General features: G+C 44.5%; 2 protein-coding genes across 2 annotated transcripts; both read left to right on the top strand.

The window, feature by feature from the left end:
* Positions 1-5: 5 nt before the first annotated feature.
* On the top strand, positions 6-11887 carry skic2 (SKI2 subunit of superkiller complex). Its single transcript, XM_062410136.1, has 28 exons — positions 6-68; positions 386-504; positions 1053-1174; positions 1356-1473; positions 1670-1784; positions 2069-2143; positions 2250-2303; positions 2394-2557; positions 2927-3082; positions 3210-3355; positions 3830-4061; positions 4160-4266; positions 4419-4565; positions 4651-4747; positions 4858-5070; positions 5179-5289; positions 5393-5504; positions 5635-5753; positions 6162-6293; positions 6571-6708; positions 6792-6896; positions 7137-7266; positions 7382-7508; positions 8072-8282; positions 9131-9241; positions 9929-10147; positions 10631-10771; positions 11388-11887. Exons 1-28 carry the CDS (start codon positions 56-58, stop codon positions 11586-11588), a joined length of 3735 nt encoding a protein of 1244 aa, XP_062266120.1. The 5' UTR covers positions 6-55; the 3' UTR covers positions 11589-11887.
* A 957-nt stretch (positions 11888-12844) lies between these two features.
* On the top strand, positions 12845-21554 carry prrt1 (proline-rich transmembrane protein 1). Its single transcript, XM_062410192.1, has 4 exons — positions 12845-13178; positions 16219-16556; positions 17667-17858; positions 19490-21554. Exons 1-4 carry the CDS (start codon positions 13160-13162, stop codon positions 19664-19666), a joined length of 726 nt encoding a protein of 241 aa, XP_062266176.1. The 5' UTR covers positions 12845-13159; the 3' UTR covers positions 19667-21554.
* The last annotated feature ends 71 nt before the right edge of the window (positions 21555-21625 follow it).

Genomic DNA, 21625 nt, shown 5'->3' on the forward strand with positions numbered 1-21625 from the left:
CGACGTCAGGTTTCTAGTTTGTGGCAACTTTTCGCTTCCGGCATCGAGCAGGAACATGGACAGAATCAGTGAGTTGTTGTGGATGAATACACATCAGTCCTTCACTACACATACACATGTTTATATAATTGTGTAATATAATGGCGAGGGATTTTATTGTATAGTGTTCTCGCACTTGTGTGGTGAGCAAAGTGTTGTGTTGTTGCTCCACTCATCTTCCCCTCATTCAATTTAATGTCTATAGGTTTAATGTTTATCTAACTACCCACTGGCTGCGTTAGGATCTTAAAGTCCGCGTCGCATCTCTCACTGCGGAGCGCCCATGTTGTGCGTCCATTCAAACTCTTTGTGTTGCCGTTGTGTGTGTGTCTTTGTTTTCCTGCAGACGTGCCCCCCGCGGGCCCCATGGACCTGCCGCTGTCCCTGCTGGAGATGGGATGCTCCGGCCGGTTCGAGCTCCTCACGCACCCCCTCCCTGGGCAGCCTCTCCCCCCACACAGCACGGTCAGTGTGTGCTTTCACTTTTACTGCAGTTTTGTGTCACCATCTATTATTTGTGACACAACACTATGATTTGTGACAAGGAGGGGATCTAAACCCTCTATTGGCACATTAAAAAAAATCTTTGGAAATCAGTTTAATGGAAAAGCAACTTGACCAGGACTCCCTGTCCGAAGAGATATTGTGTCTCAATGGGACCTCTTCCTGGTTAAATGAAGAACATGGACTGTTAAATCTGTCTTGTGTAATTAAGCAGAGCTTAACTATGTTGCAAGACATTATAAATTAATTACTAATGAAACCAATGTCTCCCTGTGGTTATAAATAAATACATATAAATACAAAACACTGTCCACCAGTGTTGCTCAGATATATTTTCTCTGAACTGTTCTTTTTAGCCACTTACGTTTTAATTCCTTTTTTGTACATTTAACATTAATTAAATGAGGGACAGTATTTACTGGGGAAAGCAGGAGGAACTGAACTGATGTTTGGTTTCATACTCAGCCTCTTTGCCTCAGTTTGTGAATATCTCCTATTTGCCTCCCCAGCTCCCTCATGGGCTCCCCCCCACCAGCCTGAACCTGGAGACAGAAGTGGAAAAACTGTTTTTACGAGACCCTTCCTGGCTTCCTATACACGACACAGACTTCGCTTTCCAGAAGTTTCTGAAGTATGTATGTCTATGATATTGTTATTACTGGTGGAAATAGCCACAATAACGTACCTCAACTTGTTTATTGTGGAGAAAATCAAAAATACAGACAGACATTCCCCTATTTACATTTAGATAATGATAAGATATCGTTGTTATTGATAATCACATGTATCTAAAGATGTAACTTCTCCTACAGGGTGACTAAGAGAGAGTCTGACGTTGATTCTCTACTCAAGTGCGCTCAGTCTCCGCTTCACTCTGGTCTCTCGGTTGTCAGAGATCCCACCACAGGGATGCTGCAGGACTTCACAGAGGTATCTCACCAATACTCTGGCCCCCTGTGGCCACTTTGCTGTTATTATAATTGTTAAAGAAGCAGAATGTCATCTAGAACTGAAAAAACTTGTTATTTATGAAGAAAAAATTGAAAGATATTTTTTTTCTAGCATCACAAATGTAAATATTTAAGATTTCCCGAGATTTAAATATTTATTATCTGAAAACTTTTAGGTTCTACTGGAGAACACCGGCCTTTCAGCAAAAAACTCACTGTCATTTCAACGCCAACCCGGGCCTCTGTCAGAGAGCCTCAGAGGAAGCAACACCAACTACCCCTTCCTTCCCGGTGAGATTTCTCATCAGTTATTACATTTTCCCCTCATTTAGTAGAGATTCATACAAACTGGTTCTGGGTCCATCATGCTTGAGTTGGATTGCAGAGATATTATCCTTAAAGGGGGTCTATAAGAAAACATTGATACCATGATGAAATAAATGGAGGAATCTCAGTCGATTTTCAGTCGATTTTCATGATTGCTTCTCCGTAAAACCTCAAAGTCGACATCACTTCCTTTGTTCCTCAGCTAAAAACCTTGTTATTTTGTAATATATTTACTATGTTCACCACAGGAGGAATGGAGGAGCTGACACTCGACCAAATCAAGAAGAAATCTGAGCTGGAGGAGGACATTGACTTTGAAAATGGTGATTTTTAAACTTTGAATTGAATATCTCATAAAATTATATCAATTTCTAATATTTCTTGATATTTCAACTGTTTATGATTTTGTTTCTAAATTTTTCATCACAGATCTTCTCAGAGTTCCACCCGGTCTTAAAGCTGGGATGGACTTCACCGACAAAGGTTAGATATCATGTTGTCCTGTGGTGACATATCTTACAAGGGTCAAAATATAATTCCTTGTTATTTATTTTGGGAATTTCTTTCATCAAGATGCCAAAAGGGCAAAGCCAGAGGTCAACCTCCTGTCCCTCCTTTCCACATTCGATGACATTGCTGACTGGCAACCTGAGGCAGAGGAGAAGGCGGAAGGCAAAGGAGGTGAAGAGGCTCCTAAACTCCCCCGAACAAACAGTCTTGAAGACCTAGGCATCAAGGTATTCAAATTATTATATTTGTGGATGAATCAGAAAGACAGAAAAAAGAAAAGATACTTTTAAAAATGCGTCATTAGGTCAGTAGGAGTTTATAACACTGCCTATACAATACAAATATAATATTGTTATAAATGTTTCATCATGCAAACAGGTTTACTTACGTGTAGTGCAGTGCTCTATTTTTATTTTAAGAGACAGAAATGTCACATAAAGAAATACGTCCGTAAAAAGGAGAGTTGGTTTTCAACTAGATATTATTCCTGTAATTATCTCCCAACACAATAGAATCCCAGTGTCGTATCCCTGCTGTTTTGTGAGTGATCTAAATTCCAAGGATGTTTACAGCTGGTTTTCTTCCTCCTTCTTCAGGATGCTGAGTCATCCTCCACTCCCTCAGAGAAAGGACAAGATGGCAAATCAAAGCCAAAAGAGAAGCCGGAGGAAACTAAGAAATGGGCTATCCCTGTTGACATCACTTCACCGTGTGAAGATTTCCATAAGCGCATCCCCAACCCAGCATTCGATGTGGGTGTCGTTCCTCTGTTTACAAACTCTACCTCTGTGTCTCTGTGTCATGAATTATAACATGAAAACCACTTTGCACGTTGGCCGAGCTCCCACTAATCTGTCTCCCTGCCGTCCTCTGCTCCAGTGGCCGTTCGAGCTGGACGTCTTCCAGAAGCAGGCTGTGCTCCGGCTGGAGGCTCACGACTCTGTGTTTGTAGCTGCACACACGTCAGCTGGGAAAACAGTGGTGGCCGAGTACGCCATCGCTCTCTCCCAGAAACACATGACAAGGTGTGTATTGGCTGGTGCGAGTTAATTAAGTCTGCTCTGGCTGTGCATGTAGGCGTGTGCAGCCACACAGCTTTGTTAAACAGCTCTGGACCAGGCACAACAAGTTACTGTGATGATGATATAAACAAGAGTTTTATACCCGACAGAACAGTAAAAGAAAAAAAACTGGATTTAGAAAAGTAACAAGTAACTTTACATGATCTCTTATGGCACCTGTAAAGAACAAGTCCCCATAGAAAAGACAGGTATATTATTAATGTACTAAACACTCTCATAGAGTTAAAACATGACATGTTAGAACAACAGTAAGTGAATGCCTTTGAGAAAGTTAATTTAGCAATGTACTAGCTAACATTCAGACAGACATAATATTACAAATTCTAATGTTTTTTATGTGATTGGGTGAAATCTAGTTTGTATGCATCAGATTACCAGTGTACTTTTTCAAATCATATTCTGACCGTCTTCTGATAGGACCATCTACACGTCCCCTATTAAAGCTCTGTCCAATCAGAAGTTCAGAGACTTTAAAGCCACCTTCGGAGACGTCGGACTCCTGACGGGTGACGTCCAGCTCAGTCCTGAATCCTCGTGTCTCATCATGACCACTGAGATCCTCAGGTCGATGCTTTACAATGGCTCAGAGGTCATCAGAGACCTGGAGTGGGTGATCTTCGACGAGGTTCACTACATCAACGACGCAGAGGTCAGGAACATTCCCTGCTGCTTTATCCTAAATAATCTGTAAAGCTGTTAGACTAACAACCGTCCCCTCTTCTTTCATCATCTCTTTGTTTTTCCAAGAGAGGGGTCGTGTGGGAGGAGGTTTTGATTATGCTTCCTGATCACGTCAGTATCATTCTGCTCAGCGCCACGGTGCCAAATGCTCTCGAGTTTAGCGAGTGGATCGGGTAGGTTCCTGAAGCAATGAATATTAAAGAGCCCTTTGTGAAGCACCTGTCTCCATCTTGTGTATCTGTTCTGAAGCTCGCCAGTGAATAACAAATGCATTTTTGTATCTTTGAACATTTCTCTTTCTCCCCTTTTGAACTTTTGTCTCCAGTCGTATTAAGAAGAAACATATTTACGTGATCAGCACAATGAAGAGACCTGTGCCTCTGGAGCATTATCTGTACACAGGCAACAGCACCAAGTCTCAGAAAGAGATGTTCCTGCTGATGGATGCTGTAGGAAACTTCCTCACCAAAGGGTATCACAGTTTTACCATCCGCAGCTGTTAGGAACATCAGTAGACGTTTTTTCTTTACTGACAAAGACGTGTATTTGTTGTTCAGTTACGTTACAGCCGTTGATGCCAAGAAGGAGAGAACCAGCAAACACGCTCAATCATTTGGCTCAAAAAATACATCTCAGAACACTTCATCCAGTCAGGTAATCCCTTCTTTTTATCTCCTCACAGCTTTTAGAATTTAGTTTTTCCCCCTAACATCACGAAAATGTGTGTCTTCTTTCATTCCTCCTCTCTGTGTTTCCCCCTCCAGGACCGAGCGGTGTGGCTGACCCTCCTGCACTTCCTCTCCCAGCGGCAGCAGACGCCAGTGGTGGCGTTCACCTTCTCTCGGACTCGCTGTGACGAGAACGCCCGCTCTCTGGACTCCATGGACATGACCACGTCCATAGAGAAGGCGGAGATCCACTCTTTTTTCCAGAAGAGCGTGAGTCGCCTGCGGGGAGGAGACCGGCAGCTGCCTCAGGTGAAGAACGGCTTGGACACTCTTCTTCTTTCATGATCTCCAGATATGTGTATGTCAGTATGTAAATCAGCCACAATATGTGACGTTAACACAAAATGCCGTGTTTAGATCCTGCTCATGAGGGGCCTGTTGAAGAGGGGCATAGCAGTCCATCACAGCGGGATCCTGCCGATACTGAAGGAGGTCATCGAGATGCTCTTCTCACGAGGGCTCGTCAAAGTCAGTCAGATGTTTCCATTCACCACTTTTAAGCTTCTATCTACAAATGAACCATTACTTTGGTGATCAAACTATTCTAATGCATCTACCCTGCTTCTCCCAGGTGCTGTTTGCCACAGAGACATTTGCAATGGGAGTGAATATGCCCGCCAGGACCGTGGTGTTCGACAGCATCAGAAAACACGACGGCACCGGCTTCAGGAATCTGCTGCCAGGTTTGGTGCTCTCCCTTGTTTCTGTCTGTGTTTCCTCTCTTTCATCAGAATCCTAATTAATTATGCTCTCTCATCTCTTGAGGATCAATTAGAGTTGAGGAAAACATCAGAATTTTTACTCTTCTTTCAGGGGAGTATATTCAGATGGCGGGCAGAGCCGGGAGGAGAGGACTGGACGCCACAGGCACCGTCATTATACTGTGTAAATCTGGTGTTCATGATATGGCAGACCTGCACGTCATGATGCTGGTGAGGCCCGCCATGTTTGAACTGTTACATCCACCTGCCACATTTTTATACCTCAGCCGGTTTGTTATTAAATCTTTGTGTTTTATAAGGTGGGAGTTGCCAACGGTTTATTCATTTAGCATTTAATTACACAGTTGAGTGAGCTTTTTTAACTCGTTCTCCCTCTGTGGCTGTTTCCAGAGGAGCACTTCAATTTAAAAGAGCCCTTTTGGTCCATGATAGGAATTTTGTTCCCTCAGCAAAATGTACAAGAACAATGTTCTCTCATTCAATAATGTGAAGTGGTTTTATCTGTACTCCGATATCTCTAGCAGTCTTTATGTTCATTATCATTTTCAAAGAAAAGGAAAAAAGGCTGTAATAGCAATATCGTAAAGTAATTGTCCCCATCCTCTCTGTCTGGATCAGGGTAAACCTACCGTCCTCCAGTCGCAGTTCAGATTGACCTACACTATGATCCTCAACCTGCTGCGAGTGGAAGCGCTCCGAGTGACTGACATGATGAGGAGGAGCTTCTCTGAAAACCACAGAGACACTCAGGTAAACACACAAACACCAGCAAAACAGCTCTGATTATAAATGCTTAGCTGTACTCTGAAGGTCTGTCATAGAACAGTGGAATTAAGTTAAGAACAATACAAAGAACCACTGCATGCAGTTAAAAATAACTCAGACTAGAGAACAAGAAATTAAAAAGCCTCTTTTCCTGTCCTCCTCTTCCTCTTTGCGCATTTCACTTATGTTGTTTCTGAGTCAAGACAACTGACAACTGTGTTTTTCTATTTCCTTTCCTCTTCTCTTCTTCCTCCTGTTCCAGACCCAAGAGAAAAGGATTGTCCAGCTGAAGCAGACGCTGTCTTCTCTGCCTCCCCTGGACACGGAGGGCCAGCTGTCCGACCTGCTGCCTTACTACCACACAGTGACGGAGCTGCGAACCACCACCGATGCCCTGCAGGTACGAAAACAGACACAATGAGCTGAAAGCATTCAATTTTTATCCGCTGCTGGTTTATCATCCATTTCCCCCTCTGGTGGCAGCAAGCGATTCTGGAGTCTGTGAATGGTCTGAAAGCTCTGTCTGTGGGTCGAGTCGTGGTGGTGAACAACAAACAGCATCTCAACGCGCTGGGAGTTCTGCTACAGGTAGGTGTGCAAGGTGGAAATATCTTGTAGGGCTCGCTCTGCTAGATCTTTGTATTTGTTTAGGAATGTTTAAAGTCAATCTATTGTCATCAGCTTGTTTTAAACAAATACAAGAACTGCTTTTAATTCAGAGATTTTGAATGACACCATCCATGAGTGATGATTGTGCGACTGTTTCCCCTTGTTCTTTCTCTCGGTCTGTCTTTTTGACTCATCCGTCCTGTCTTGTCTCCGTGTCAGGTGTCCAATGACTCTGTGAATCGCACCTTCACAGCTCTCATCATCTGTGAGAAAGGCAACGAGGAAGGAGAAGGCAACAGCGGCAGCCCTTTACCCCACCTCTACAACACAGCTCTCTTTATACCTGAAGGTTGGTCAATGTTCAGTTAATTACACGTTCAGGAAAACCAGCCACACATATGATGTTTCGTCAGAGCAGTTTGCGATTATTAGAGCAACTAACAATGTGTTTCTGTTTTCCTAAGGTCCCTGTAGCCACACGGTGCAGAAGCTGAAGTTCCAGGATATTTCAGCCATCACAGTGAAAACCCTCAAAGTGATTCCCGACAGAATCATCGACAACTACAGCAAGAGGCAACAACCACGATTCAGGTGTGTGGGAATCAGCTGAAAGTTGGTATTAAAATCTAGTGCACCTAGCAGTGTGAGTTGAATGGGTTCGCAAAAAACACATGCATGACAACTTATATACGATTCACATACTGTACGACCAATGCTGTTCTACAGACTGAAAAGGAAATGCAGAAATTCTACATTTAATTTCCACTGGTTTGTATTGAACTATACTTTTTTATTGATGGGTACTGGGTGTGTAAGTTTCCTTTGTGATTAATAAAGTATCTATAAATCTCTGTATAATACTTTATACACAAACCAAGCCAACTATATTATGAGATTGTGAATATTTCTCACCCTGGAGTCTTGTGAGCATATTCCTCTAATTATTATTAATTTAGCTTTGTGTATTTTCTTTGTCAATTCTACAGTCAAGCTTTATTAAAACCGTTTTATGTCCATTATGTTTATCATAATACTTTGACTGTCATTGAGTCGGACCAGTCAGCTCTCTACCAGTATAAAAGGAAGTCATCCCCCTTGCTCTCTTCCTCAAGGCCTCTCTCTCAGTGTCTTCATCACTCCATCTTGTCCCTTAGACTCGACCCCCCCGGCCAAGCCATCTCAACGGCTACCCAGGAGCTCCTGCGATTGGCCGAGGCCAGCCCTGGTGGCTTAGCTACCCTGGACCCCGTGAACGACCTCAAGCTGAAGAGCGTGAACGTGGTGGAGGACACACTGAGGCTGCGCGTGCTGCACGGGAGCCTCAAGGATTTCAACTGCATCCACACGCCCACGTTCGCCGAGCAGGTGTGTGTTTGTTGTTAATTGTCGAGAGAATAATTGCACTTTTGAGTTCTCGGGGGAGTTATTTATATGTTTTGAGGCGTGCTGTGCAGATTAATGATGAAGAAGGTGTTTCATTTCACTGTTTGTTATCAAAAAGACACACATTCCTTTGTGTGGCTGGTTGCACATTATTCATGCAGCTAATTAACTTCAGCCCCCGACACAAGACACTTCCTTTGCAGTCGGCCCCCTTTTGATGCCTCCTCTCATTTCTCCCTCAGATTCCTTTTATCCTTCCATCATTTCTCCTTTACTTTCACAATAATAACATCAAACTCCGCCACAGGATTTCTGCGTTGTGTGCGCCGTCTTCCCGGCAGCCTCGTTTAGGAGAGAAGATGCAAGAATCGGAGCCGGCTGTTTCTATAATTACCCATATGGGCTCATAGGTGCAGCTCATCACTGTCTCATAGGAAACAGCATGTCATTTGAGCCATCACACAAACACACACACATACATACACTCCTACAAGCTCATTACCTGGCAAGACAAGGTTTTCCTTGCAGTCTCCTCTCGTAGCCGTAGCTTTACGTTGTCTCTTTATAGCTCTGTAGGTCTTGGAAAGTTATGATTGGAGCCGTATATTCGTCAGTTCAAGCTGTTAGTTTACAGTAATAGGCCTCAGTGGGTTTATGTAACAAATAGAGACAGAGACTCCCTTATGCTAACAATGAGAATAGAATAGAGAGCATTTTCCTTTCCCTCGCCATAATTGCAGCGTTGCTTTGAAATCAGGTCAAGCGCTGCGGTGCTGCTGTTTGTATTCTCAAGCTAGGTGATCACGGCTTGTGTGTGTGTGTGTTTTCAGTTTGCTCGGGTTACGGCGAGGATGAGTGTGCAGGAGGAGCTGGACCGGCTCCTGTTCCTGACGTCAGACCAGTCTCTGTCTCTGCTGCCTGAATACCACCAGAGGATCAAGGTTTGGATCAGATGTCTGATTCTCTGTTATGATCGTTTTCTGTCAGGTCATTTTTTTATATTTTTTTAAGTCAGGTCACCTCCAGAGCTGCAGTCGAGGTCGAACAACATCTGTTTTATTGTTTTACTAATACAGTCATTTCATTTCTGGTTCCATTCATACCTTCCCAGTCTTCTGTGATTTTAATTTGAAAAAGTTGTGTTGTGACTTGTTGGCGACAGAATGAATCTCTACGATAGACTGTGTGTAAAGATGGTGTCCTCTTTCTCCCACTACCCAGAAATGAAGCCAAAGTATCCCAGATCCGGTTGCGAGGTCCCGCCAACCAATCACGAGTCAGTCTCGGCTGTCAATCAAGATGTTTCACCCCATTTTTGTGGCATCAAATAACTAATACTTATATAACTAATACCTAACTGGGAAATTAACCCATAAACAAACATCTAAATGATAGAAATCCTCTAATTTGACTGTTTATTCTGGCCCATGTCCCATCCACTAACATGGAGGAGGAGGGCTTCATGACCCATACTGCAGCCCGCCACCAGGTCGAGACGCTTTGGCTTCACTTTTGAGGAGCCGGTCAGCCGTCCATCTTTATTTGCAGTCTATGTTCTCGCCACATTGACGTCACACTCGCTTGTGATTTGCACGTGTTTGATGTACCTCTCCCCCCCCCCCCTCCAGGTGCTTCAGTCCCTCCAGTACGTGGACAGCAGTGGGGCGGTGCAGCTGAAAGGCCGCGTGGCCTGTCAGATCAGCAGCCACGAGTTGCTGCTGACCGAGCTGCTGTTCGAGAACGTCCTGAGCCCGCTGGCGCCTGAGGAGAGCGCCGCCCTGCTGTCCTGTCTGATCTTCTCCCAGAAGACGCAGGTGGAGCCGCACATTACAACCACGCTGCAGGAGGTGAGGAGGAGCTGGTGTTTTCTTGTGTTGTAAAAAAAAAGAGTGTCAGTGTGTGCTGACACTCTTGCCTCCCCCACTGGTGACTCACACACAAACACACACACACACACACTCTCACATCGTATTACATTGTGCAGATTTGATGTATAACATCCTCGCCCTGCAGAAAGGACAATGGCTCTCCACCAAACTAAGTCCATCCGTCACTTACTTATTAATTATCTTGTCTCTGTTAAGTCTGTCGGTGTTGTGTAAGTGCGTGCATGCTCTGAACGTCTCCTGATACATGGAAGTGCTTTATGAGGTTTTACATTAGTGATGAGCTGAGCTCGGTCCGAGAAGGGAGGACGCATCACGGTACGTTCTGTGAAACAGATTTGCTGTTCTAACCAAGAGGGCGTGAGTGATGCGTTTAAGGGCGACTTGTTTGAGTGAAGTCTGACCCACTGCCCCTGCTTCTCTCTCTATCTGCTTGTTTTTCAGGGAATCGGTCGGGTGCTGGCAGTGGCCCAGCGTATCGGAGAGCTGCAGAGGGAATGTGGGATAACGCAGACGGCCGAGGAGTTCGTGGGCCAGTTGAAGTTTGGTCTGACAGAGGTGGTGTACTGCTGGGCCAGAGGCATGGTGAGGTTTGATGCTATGTGTCACCTGATTTTGTCCCCATGTACGCTGGACTCGCACGTATGCGTTATGACTTGACGGTGACGATTGGCGAAATGCTAAATAGAAGTAAATTCACACTCAGATGAACACTCCAGCTGCCTCTGCCACCTCTCCAACGCACACGTGCGAGTCCTGCGTCGCACCTGCGTCTGGATATTCTATGTTTCATCGTCCACGTTCTCTACAAATTAATCTGTAGCCCTCACTTCTATTCATACAGGAGACACCATGTTTGTTCTAGTTCAGCTCTGCCTCCATTTTCAGGTCCAATAACAAAGCAGGCAGAGTCTACATCCCAGAAAAGATTTTTAATACCTGATTATATCATTAATCTGGTTTTTTTTAAATTAAAATTGCAACCTTTGATTCATCGTTTAATTGCTTAGTCGATAAAATGTCAGTCGTAAATTCTGTTTATACCCAGGGGAAAAGTTCAATCATGACAAAATCTCAAGTTCTTTCAAATTTCCTTCTGGATGAACATTATGCTTCTGATCCTAACCTCCTCCTCCTCTTCCCAACCCTCTTGTGTTTCATCACATGGTCCCGACCCGCTGCCGCTCGTCCCCTCCACCAGCCGTTCGCAGAGATCGCCCTGCTCACAGACGTCCAGGAGGGCACGGTGGTCCGCTGCATCCAGCGCCTGGACGAGGTGCTGAAGGAGGTGCGCCAGGCCGCCCGCATCGTGGGAGACTCTGTCCTGGGCAGCAAGATGGAGAAGGCCTCGCTGGCCATCCGCAGGGACATCGTCTTCACCGCCTCCCTCTACACCCACTGAGAGGAGGGAGGCGGGTGAGAGCAGGACGGATGTGTCTTAATGTGGGAGGTGTGAGAAGGATAGAGGAGTACGAGGTGGCGTGAAGAGGTGGCGTGTGTCTTATCATGTTTCTGCTGACACGTGCTGTGTGTGTGTGTGTTTGCCTACATTACATGTGGATGTTTACATTACAAGTTTCTGACCAGGAAGAAATTAATGATTTTTAACCAACAGGCCAAACGACACGAGGAATGAAACCCTGGATTGTAATTTATTGTACAGTTATAAAATCTGTATTAAATAAAACTTCATATGATGTGTTTTCTGTGTCTCTGCGCCGACAGGAGGAAGGAGACATTTTGTTTTCAGGTTGTCCGTCTGTCCCTTCCTTGTGAACATGATATCTTAAGATCACTTTGAGGGATTTTCTTCAAACTAGGTACAAACATTCAAATCGACTCAAGGTGGAACTGATTAAAATTTAGTCATGAAAGGTCAAAGACCGTGGTCGCTGTGAGGTCATAAACCATTGTTTTTTACCTTGTGGACACGATATCTCAGCAACACCACAGAGGCTGCTATCGAATTTGGTACAAACATTAAGTTCGACTCCAGGATGAACGGATTCTGGAGGTCAAAGGTCAAAGTCATGGTAGCCTCACAGAACATGAGTTTAACCTCTTGAACCTGACGTCTCATGGGAATTTCTTCAAATTTTGATTTCAGTGGTCGGAGGTTTAAAGGTCACTGTGTCCTCATATGAGCCTTGGGAAAAACGCTATGTAGACTGAAACTGCACTGGCTGGCGGAGGCATACAAACACAGAAAGGTGATTCTGGGTTTTCCTGAGAAACTTGACTACATAAATTAATTGTTTCTTTCTCATGCTGATGCATCTCTTCTTTAGATTTTAAGTCAAATATGAAATGATCAGATACTAAATTCACATGTCAATTAGCTTTTTACTCTTCTCCCAAGCGTAATTGGCTTATGTGTATATTTAAATTATAAAAGATAAAAATAACATGCATCATCTTCAGTGTCTTCCCATAAAGGTGTCTGACCTCGTGCAGGAAAACAGCCATGTGAGGACAACATGAATTAACCAGTGGTGGTGACACGTCAGGCAAAGGGAAGATGAGATGGAGAGGCTGCCTCTTTGTTGTGTTGGAGCAGTGATGTTCCAGCCTCCGCTCGCGTGTGTGTGTGCGTGTGTGTGTCCGTCCTCTCCTCCCTCCCTCAGTCAGTCAGTGAATCTGTCGCTTTAAGACAACGGTAGCTTTGTGTCTGATTAATTCAATGTACAGGCGACGCGTTAGTGGAGAAACCTTGTTAGAGGAAGCCGGAGGAGACTGAGCCGCCGCACAACATCTGGATTTACGCACGAATAACACCTGGAGCCGCTGGTTTATGATCAGTATTATTAGCCTAATGAACAGTGGGGGTGTTTTTTTATTTTTAAAAGATGAAGACGTGTTGAGGATGGATTGTTTGGAGTAAGAGTCTGCATCACCGCGCGATAGGAGGATTGGTGTATCCATCAGCTGGAGTGAAAAAAAAAACATCCGCTCACAGGAGGAGGAGAGAAGATCATGTCATCAGAAAAACACGGTGGGTTCTGCATGTGGAAAATCTGGAGAAATGGGTTCCAGTCTGATTCCGTCTGTTTGGTTGGTGGATTCACAGCAGATCCTTATATTTTGAGTGTTTGTGTGTCTGTGTGTGTGTGTCCATCCGCACAGCAGCGCTGCTCCTATAGGACGATGCGCCGCTGTGTGTGTGGGTGCAGCCCGCAGAGAGAAGCCACCACAGGGCCTCACATCCACAACAATAAACTCAAACCATCACACTTTCCATATCTGTGATTTGTCTCTAACTGTGCATTTTATTCATCATGACATATTTCGTCTGAATAACATGTAAACGACTCACATCTGGAATTCAAACTACAGCCATTTTATGTTTAATTTATCATAGCTTGTTCTTTTCTCCATGTGCCTCATCATCATCATCATTACGCACGAGCCCCCGCACATCTCTCCGGACGTTAGTGTGGGTGTCCTTTTTTGCGCGTGCACGCCCCCACTCTGCGCGTGTTTAACAGCCTATAATAATATGAATGGCATCTGCTGCACATCACGTGTCTAGTGTCAAAGCGCAGACCATCACTATTTAACTGTAAATTGTCTGATTCCCTGAGGAGATGTATGTTGGGATGGTGCTCAGTCCAGGGGCGCTGCAAGGGACTTTGGGGCCCCAGGCAACAGGACTCCCATCCCCCCCACCCCACAGCACCCCACTCCTTAATTTCTAATCTCTAAAATCAAAGGTTTTGGCAGAAAGCTCATGACACTGGGTCTCGTTATGCCTGCTGCACAGTACAGGGTCATTTGAATCCGAAAATCTTGCCAAAAGATCCTCTATATTCACAATAGTGAAAGAGAGTGAGCTTATGTCACCAACGGGATCTTGAGTTCCTGCCAACGACGTAAGTAAGAGTTTGGTCTCTTGTGGCCGGTGGACAACCTTGTGGAATAGTGGCAGCAGCGTGTGCGTTTGTTCAATGTGTCCAACAAGAGGTACAAACATTAAGCGAGCCAGCTGATCGTGCCGGCCGTCCACCTCCATGTTTGAGATCTGAAGACCACATGAGTTTCTATGAAGTTGTTTAGACGCCTAGTGTCCGGTCCTGCGTCTCGACTGGATCGTCTTGTGTGTCTCACGATAACAAAAGGTTGTCATGTTTGCGTTGTCCCACATTTAAACAATCGTAATCGTCCAGTGTGCAGCCAGCATATGAAGTTTTTGACCATGATGTACATAGTCGATCATAGAATTTAAGGAACATTGTAGTTGTTGTGTACTGACTGTATTCCGTGGTATTGGGAGTGTACACCTGCAGATCATCCTGAGTGCAGCTGAGTTTCTGGGGGGACAGAAAACCAGTAGAATTAGGAATAAAGGCCCTTAAATGTTGCCAGTATGTTCTTGTCACTTTAAATGTCCACACTGGTCACTCATCTTCAACATCGTGTTATCCCAATGTATGTACAAACATAGTTTTTACGTGCTCGTGCAATCATCTTATCTAATCTAATCTTATCTTATCTTATCTTATCTTATCTTATCTTATATTATTCTATCTTATCCATCCATTTCCCTCCTGTTTATCCACATTCAATTTTTTGACTAACCCAACAACAAGGTCTGTGGTAACAAAACATTTCAGCAAAAAAAAAAAAAGTAATATCTACGTCTGACCCATCATCAGTGGCTGCATGTGTCCAAATGTAATAATATTAAATTATTCACAAGAACAAAAATAAACCTCTGAAGTCGGCACACGCATCATGTCTTGTAATCTCAAGGCTTCTAGATTTGAGCGTCTCTCTTGACCGAGGAACTGAAATATGAATAAAGATGAGAGGAAGCAAAGGAAAGATGGATTTCCAGTTCAATCTGGATTATGATTAGTAAACATGATGCTGTCAGAGGTGAAAAAATGTGAATTTAAACAACTTTGTGATTCAAGCAGCTAAATTAAAAAGGGGCTGATTGAAGTGTTCTTAGTCGTATCCCACAATCCTCGTCAGCAGAATTGGCAGCCCTTTAGATTGGGAATACATCAATAAGCTATTTCTTTATATAATTTGGTGCTTTTTGTCACGAGTGAATTAAAATTAAATATCAAAATATCTCATTTCGATGAGGATTCACCTGAAAAGCCTCTAAACTATCGTTTCTTTCCTCAGTTTCAACCCATATCTGATTATCTTCATTCCCCTTTCAATCAAAACACTTCTCCAAATGTAGATATAAAGTGTATCATGGCCACTGGGTTGAAACCAGCAGGTCACTCACTCCATATTTATGTTGTCTCATGTTTATCAAGCTGCCCGTCCTGTTGTTATAACCTTTTAAAGGTGTCCCCTTCCCCTTGTGCTCGCTCCTTCCCCCTCTGTCTGTTTCTGGTCCAGTTCCTGCTTGTGACGGAGTCGGGTACTGTTACGTAAAGCCGCTCCCAGAGCACCAGTCGTCAGCCCTCATCACTCAGCCGCTCCGCTCTCATGGCCGCCTCCTGCTCTCCTTCTCCGCTCTCTCATTTCATGCTCACCTCCATCTATCTCCATCCTCCTCCCTCCGCCCTCCTCATGTCCCTGTCAGAATAGATCACCGCTCCCTGCACCGCATCCCCATTGTGAAAACATGACGCCCCCATCAGTCATTTTCAGTGTTCAGACAAACTGCCGGGACGTCCAGCAGCAGATCTGACCGTCAGCGGAAGTTCTTCAGCGGCAATGAAGATTGTGTTGAAGGGAGACACAAAGAGAAAAAGGCCTCTTCCTCCTCTTTTTCTTTTGAAGTGAAAACGTCAATCACTGTCATCATTAGCACACAGGCTGGAAAATACAAAAATGTCCCCTCTGGTTGCCTTTTGAAGTCTTGCTGAGGAGCCGTGGTCTGTGTTGTTGTGTAATCTCCTCCTCGACAGTGAGATGAGACAAGAACATCCAGCATGCGGACCAACGTGTGGCTGCACTCGAGTTAGATAACAAGTCCTCGTCTCCTTCTTTTATTGTTCTTCCTCTGCTCTATTTCTGATTCCTCTCCTACCTGCTCCTTCTTCTTCTTCGTCTTCTTCTTCGCTCAGGTCTCGATGACTCTGGCCGTCAGACCATGCAGCCTCCTCCATACCTCTCCAACCCACAGGAACCCAACGTACCCCAGCACCCCAACATGCCTCCTGCGCCGGGCACCCAGCCCAGCTACCCCCCGCCACCCCCTCCCCCGGGCTCAGAGGGCTACCTCCAGGAAACTCAGTTCCACTACGGCCCGATGGGGCCTCACGGGGCTCCGCAGGGCTACACCGTGCAGACCCAGGGACCCGGAGGCCCCATGTCTCACCCGCCCGTCGGATACCTCCAACCGGGCTACCCGATGCAGCTGCAGCCGTGCACGGCTTATGTACCCATCTACCCAATGGCGTCGGTGAGTCACTGACAAGTTTTTCAAACTATTTCCCAGGTCTGACATCAGTTTGCTGCAGGATTGCACCAATCTCTGTTTAGACAGTCAGCTTCCTGTACATTGCAAAGCACATATAATAGCTGGTACCTCTCAGGTCTGATGGATGGAGTTTTTAATTATTTATGTAACACTATTTTACGGGACCATAGTTTTATAGTCACTTGCTAGACAGATGCTTCTGTTGCATTGAAAGAGTGTTGACTTTTCCTTTTCTCAAATCTTTGCTTTAGTAAGACAGAGTTTTCCCACTCCGGGTTTAAAATCTCTTAAAATTAGATCATTAGGTCATCAAGGTATAAACGCACCGATCCAAAACTGCACAATCCCCAGTTCACATCTGACTTGTGGGAAATGTGTAGCATGATGGTCCCTGTCTCTCTCCTTCTCTTCACATCCATCAAAGGGAAACAATTTGATCATTATCAGTCTGTTGCTGAACAAAGAGGAGGTATCACTTTGGCAGAAAGGATCAGTTCCTCTTTTGTTCCCTTCATTTTCTGCATATTGTTGATTCTGAATCATCTGTTTACACGACTGTAGCCTAGAGTAAAAGTAAAGTGGTAAAATCAGGCACAGGAAAGCGAATGTGAGTCATCGAACTAATTAAAGTGTAAGTGCTTTAGTGCAAACATGTCTCCTCATTTAAAGACCAGAGGTGATCGTAAGTCTTGATTTATTCCAATGAAATTAAATTCTACATTTCGTTGTGGTGAGAATGCAAGTTCATAGTTCTCCTCCGTATTCTGGCAGTTAACATTCATTACAGCCATGAGCATTCACGAGATCCTTACAGAACCTAAGATGGTGGCCACGTCTGAGCTCTGCAGGTTGAAATCAAAGCTGATAAAAATGTCCATTTGGCTCTGAAGGTTAATCATCAGGGGCTCTTGTCTCTAATTAACTCTTCTCTGACGTCTACTATTTCCTTTGCTCCCTGTCCAACATGAGTAATCCTTCCTTGCTCATGCCACCGCCCTCTTCCTCATCACCTTCTTCTTGTGTTGTGTAGTGTTTTCTAATCTGCTGATGTACTTATGATCTTCTTTTCTGTCTCTCTCTCTCTCCGCTCAGGGTCAGCCCTACATGCCAGCAGGAGGAACCCACCCAGGAATCCAACCGGGCCAGATTCATCCCATGCAAATGCCGCCCGGCATCACTCTGATGGACCGCCGGCCGCCACACGACTACCTGCCCATCGCCGTGCTCACCACCGTCTGCTGCTTCTGGCCGACTGGCATCATCGCCATCATCAAAGCTGTGCAGGTACATGCTGCTTCCTATCATCTGTTTGTTCTTTGAAAATCAAATCAAGCGGCACCAAACTGCTCCTGCTCATATATATATCAGTTCTTTAAATATGCCAGATCAAGATTCATCAATGATTCAGTGGGAAATCCTTGAAAACATCCAAACATGGCCCATCTCACAATGTCAACGAAAGGGATATGAAATGTACCACATCTGTTTGGGAGTTTCTGTGTAATGTTGTAACGAACAAACCAACAAACAAACAAACCAACAAGCAGTCACATTGGTGAAAACATATCCTCCCAGGCAGAGATGTTAATGTTTCGCCTTTGACCACAGATTGTGATGTGAGTGCATCATAAAGTTCTGATATGATATGACATAGATTAAATACACTTCTATCCAGCTAAATATCAAGCCATAAAATTGTGTTTGTTGATCCACTTCACTTCCAGACTGAAATATCACATTTTGTTCATTCATGGTCCCCAGAGGATAACTCTGGGGAGTATTTCCTAGAGCTTTTCTCCAATTATTTCATGTTCCTCATGTTCTGAGTTGGAGTGCACCGGTTGGTTCAGTGTCTGTTGAGTGGCAGGTCCAAATCAAATACATCCAAATGACCCTGTTATCTGCTGCTGACCCATATAATCAATTTAGTCTCATCATCAGGATGAACTCAGGGGAAGTGAATGAATCATGGACGTCAGGTAAATTACCGAATCCCCCATTAAAGAGGACCCTGCGTTATATAAATGTCAATTAAGAAACACAGCGGAGATATTCATGGTTGTAAACAAACCCACAGACTTGCATGTGAATGATGTGATCGCTCGGAAAGATCGTTCATCCCTGAAAGCGAGTGTGGAAACAGAATGTGACAGGTTCTGTCTCTTTTCTTTTTTTTTCATCTCTGTCAACAATGACTTTAGACAATATCTGTGAAACAAGCGAATGAGTTGCTTGTTTACAGTTGAATCTGCTGTAGGTGAACTGTGAATGAACCGCTTTTTTAAATTATGCAGAATCAGGGGAACAGTTTAAAGGGAAACTGCAAAATCTGCGAGCGTCAGGATTTCGATTAGACGTGCAAAAAAAAAAAAAAAAAGGAAGGAATTGCAGCTGCAGCATCATTCCACCCGGGGTTCCTGCACTTCCACGAGGTCTGCAGAGTGTGCTCAAGTACAAGCCCTTCATTCAAGTGGAGGGTGATGCTGGAAAGCTCAGTCTGGTGTCTCTCAACCTTCGTGCGTTCTGCTGTTTACCTCTGTGCGGTGCCGGGCTGCAACTCTCCAACATGCACATGACACACCACCTTACGTAACCCGCTCCATTGTGGGTGCAGCGGGACAGAATGGATTTTTCTCCTCGGGGCGCTCTCAGCTGGCTTTGAGCTGAGCCGAGCTGACAGGGCGTGGACGCACCGGTCCGAGCCCGGGACGTGTTGTTATCATAGACCGTATATAGAGGCTGTTAGGGCCTGTTAGGATCTCGTGGTGTGGGCCCCTTGCTCCCCACATTCGGGCCCGCGCCGCAGTGGAATCGATCCGTGTTCCAGACTCTCTCCTGCCCCCCCACTGCATCTTCCTGTTATGTAACACAGTATCTAATTGTTCCCCCCCTCCTTCCTCCTGCATCACTTATAGGTGCGTACGGCGATAGCCAGAGGGGACATGGTGACGGCGGAGATAGCCTCGCGAGAGGCGCGCAACTTCTCCTTCATCAGCCTGGCCGTGGGCATCGCCTCCATCGTGCTGTGCACCATCCTCACCGTGGTGGTGATCATCGCCTCCCAGCACCACGACGACGACTGGGAGCCCTAGACACTCACGAGGGGGAATTGTGGCATCAAATTAGCTATAGCTGACTACTCTTAATTGTCTGGTGGAATATAGGAGCTCTGAAAAATGCACTCAAACTGCTAAAGCTTCGCTGGCCCTCTGTGTACAGCTACACACACACACACACACACACACACACACATATATACACTTATACTCACACACATAGCTCTGACTTAACCTGCTGCTGTCAAACACACCAAATGACCAAAAAAAAACGACCAATCACAGTTGACATTCAAACCAAACACAAGCAGCTGTCAGCCGAAGCCCAGATTCTGTGCAGCTGCTGACATGAGCGGCAGGAGGGAAACCAAACTCCTTGTATTAACTATTCATTTGACGCTATTTGATTTCTAGGGCCTGATGTAAGTAAGACGAGCGGACAGGCCACTGCGTGTTTCTACCTCGACAGGAGAAGACACCACACCCAAAGAGGTGTTTTAGGATAAATACACACAAGTCACTACACACGTTGTCCTCTTAAAAACAAACAAAAAAAGTGCCATGTTGAAGTAGTGTTGTTTTCCCGAGTAGTGTTATTGTCGCTGATACAACTAGAGACTGTCAAATGGATTCAAAGCGCCAGCCGGGCTGATCAATACACATTCAACACAACAAAAGGACTCGCAAAGTGACTCGCTGACCCCACACAGTATTTATTTTGCATTTGTCGTCTGTGTGGACATTTAAGCTGGATGATATCATGCATAACTTATGACTTCTGTGTCTGTTTATTTATTTAAAAGCTTTTATTTGTTAACTTATTCAATATCTACCCGCACTCTGACTTTTCTCTGCAGCTACATGTTTGATTTGGCTTAGATTTGATATCTTATGATGTTGATGTTGCACTTTATAGTAACCGAGATGACATAGCTGCTTAGATTCATAGCTCTCATATAGTGCATGATCAATATAAATTTAGGCTAATGGGCTTTCGGTGCAAAAGAAAAAAAAAGAAAAAGCTTGTCTCCCGGCTGCTGTTGTTGGGAATATTTCATAAAAGTTTCTATTAGTGTGTGGTACAGTATTTTTCAAAGTGTTGAACTTTCAAATGGAGAAAAAGAGACGATTTAGATGACAAGTATTTGACTCTTGGGATGGAAAATGGTAGTTTAGAAGTGTGTCGGCCTATTTTGCGTTGCACATCTCTTTGCTTTTTGCATCTCCGACACAGTGTGTGAGACTTTAGTGCAACATTAGACTCTTTGAGGCAACATAACCCTGCATGTCATCCTGCGTTTGTTTCTGTTTTGGTCCCGAATATTGAGGCTGGATGTGCGGCCGTGAGATCACGTAACATCGTCTGCCCCCCACCCCTCCTGTGTGAGCACAGTTTCCATAGTGTTGCTCTATTTGTATGAGCCAACGGTGTCGTGTCACAGTATGAACTGTTTGTTGAGGTTTCAGGGGGTCGGGGGGGAGAACTGAACATGAATGTTTCCAAAAAAGAGAGAGAGAGAAAATACTAATGCCTGATGTTGTATTGTAGCACTTTCTGCTCGATGAAATCTTTCCCCTGGTTCCTTTTCTCTCTCTTTCCGTCTGTCTCCCTGTCCACATGAGTTATCGGACCTATTTACATATCTCTTCTCATCCTCCCTTTCCTCTGTCGCTCCCCACGATAATGCTATTTTTAAAATAACTATACATATACAGTATATTGAAAAGATTACGTTTGTTGACGGTGAACATAAATAGAGACGGTATGAATACATACATTTATTATTATAACGTCCTCGTTAATTTGTGATGTATAAAAGTACATGGAACACATCCAGGTTTTTATTTATAAAACTTTTATAGGTAAGAAGGATATTCAGTCAAATGGTGCAGAGAACGAGACATTGAAGAGAATCTAAGAATAATTTTCAGTCGATCACTCGATTGATCACATGTTTGCTCAGAAGAAGATTTGCTGTCACTCAACTGTCACAT

The sequence above is a fragment of the Platichthys flesus genome, chromosome 17 (genome assembly GCF_949316205.1).
Source record: "Platichthys flesus chromosome 17, fPlaFle2.1, whole genome shotgun sequence".
Classification (NCBI taxonomy): domain Eukaryota; kingdom Metazoa; phylum Chordata; class Actinopteri; order Pleuronectiformes; family Pleuronectidae; genus Platichthys; species Platichthys flesus.

Coding starts and splice junctions, on each gene's coding strand:
- skic2 (XM_062410136.1), top strand. Junction 5,754..6,161: donor ACCTGCACGTCATGATGCTG/GTGAGGCCCGCC, acceptor TGTCTGGATCAG/GGTAAACCTACCGTCCTCCA. Junction 6,709..6,791: donor CCACCACCGATGCCCTGCAG/GTACGAAAACAG, acceptor CTCTGGTGGCAG/CAAGCGATTCTGGAGTCTGT.
- prrt1 (XM_062410192.1), top strand. Junction 16,557..17,666: donor CCATCTACCCAATGGCGTCG/GTGAGTCACTGA, acceptor CTCTCCGCTCAG/GGTCAGCCCTACATGCCAGC. Junction 17,859..19,489: donor CCATCATCAAAGCTGTGCAG/GTACATGCTGCT, acceptor CATCACTTATAG/GTGCGTACGGCGATAGCCAG.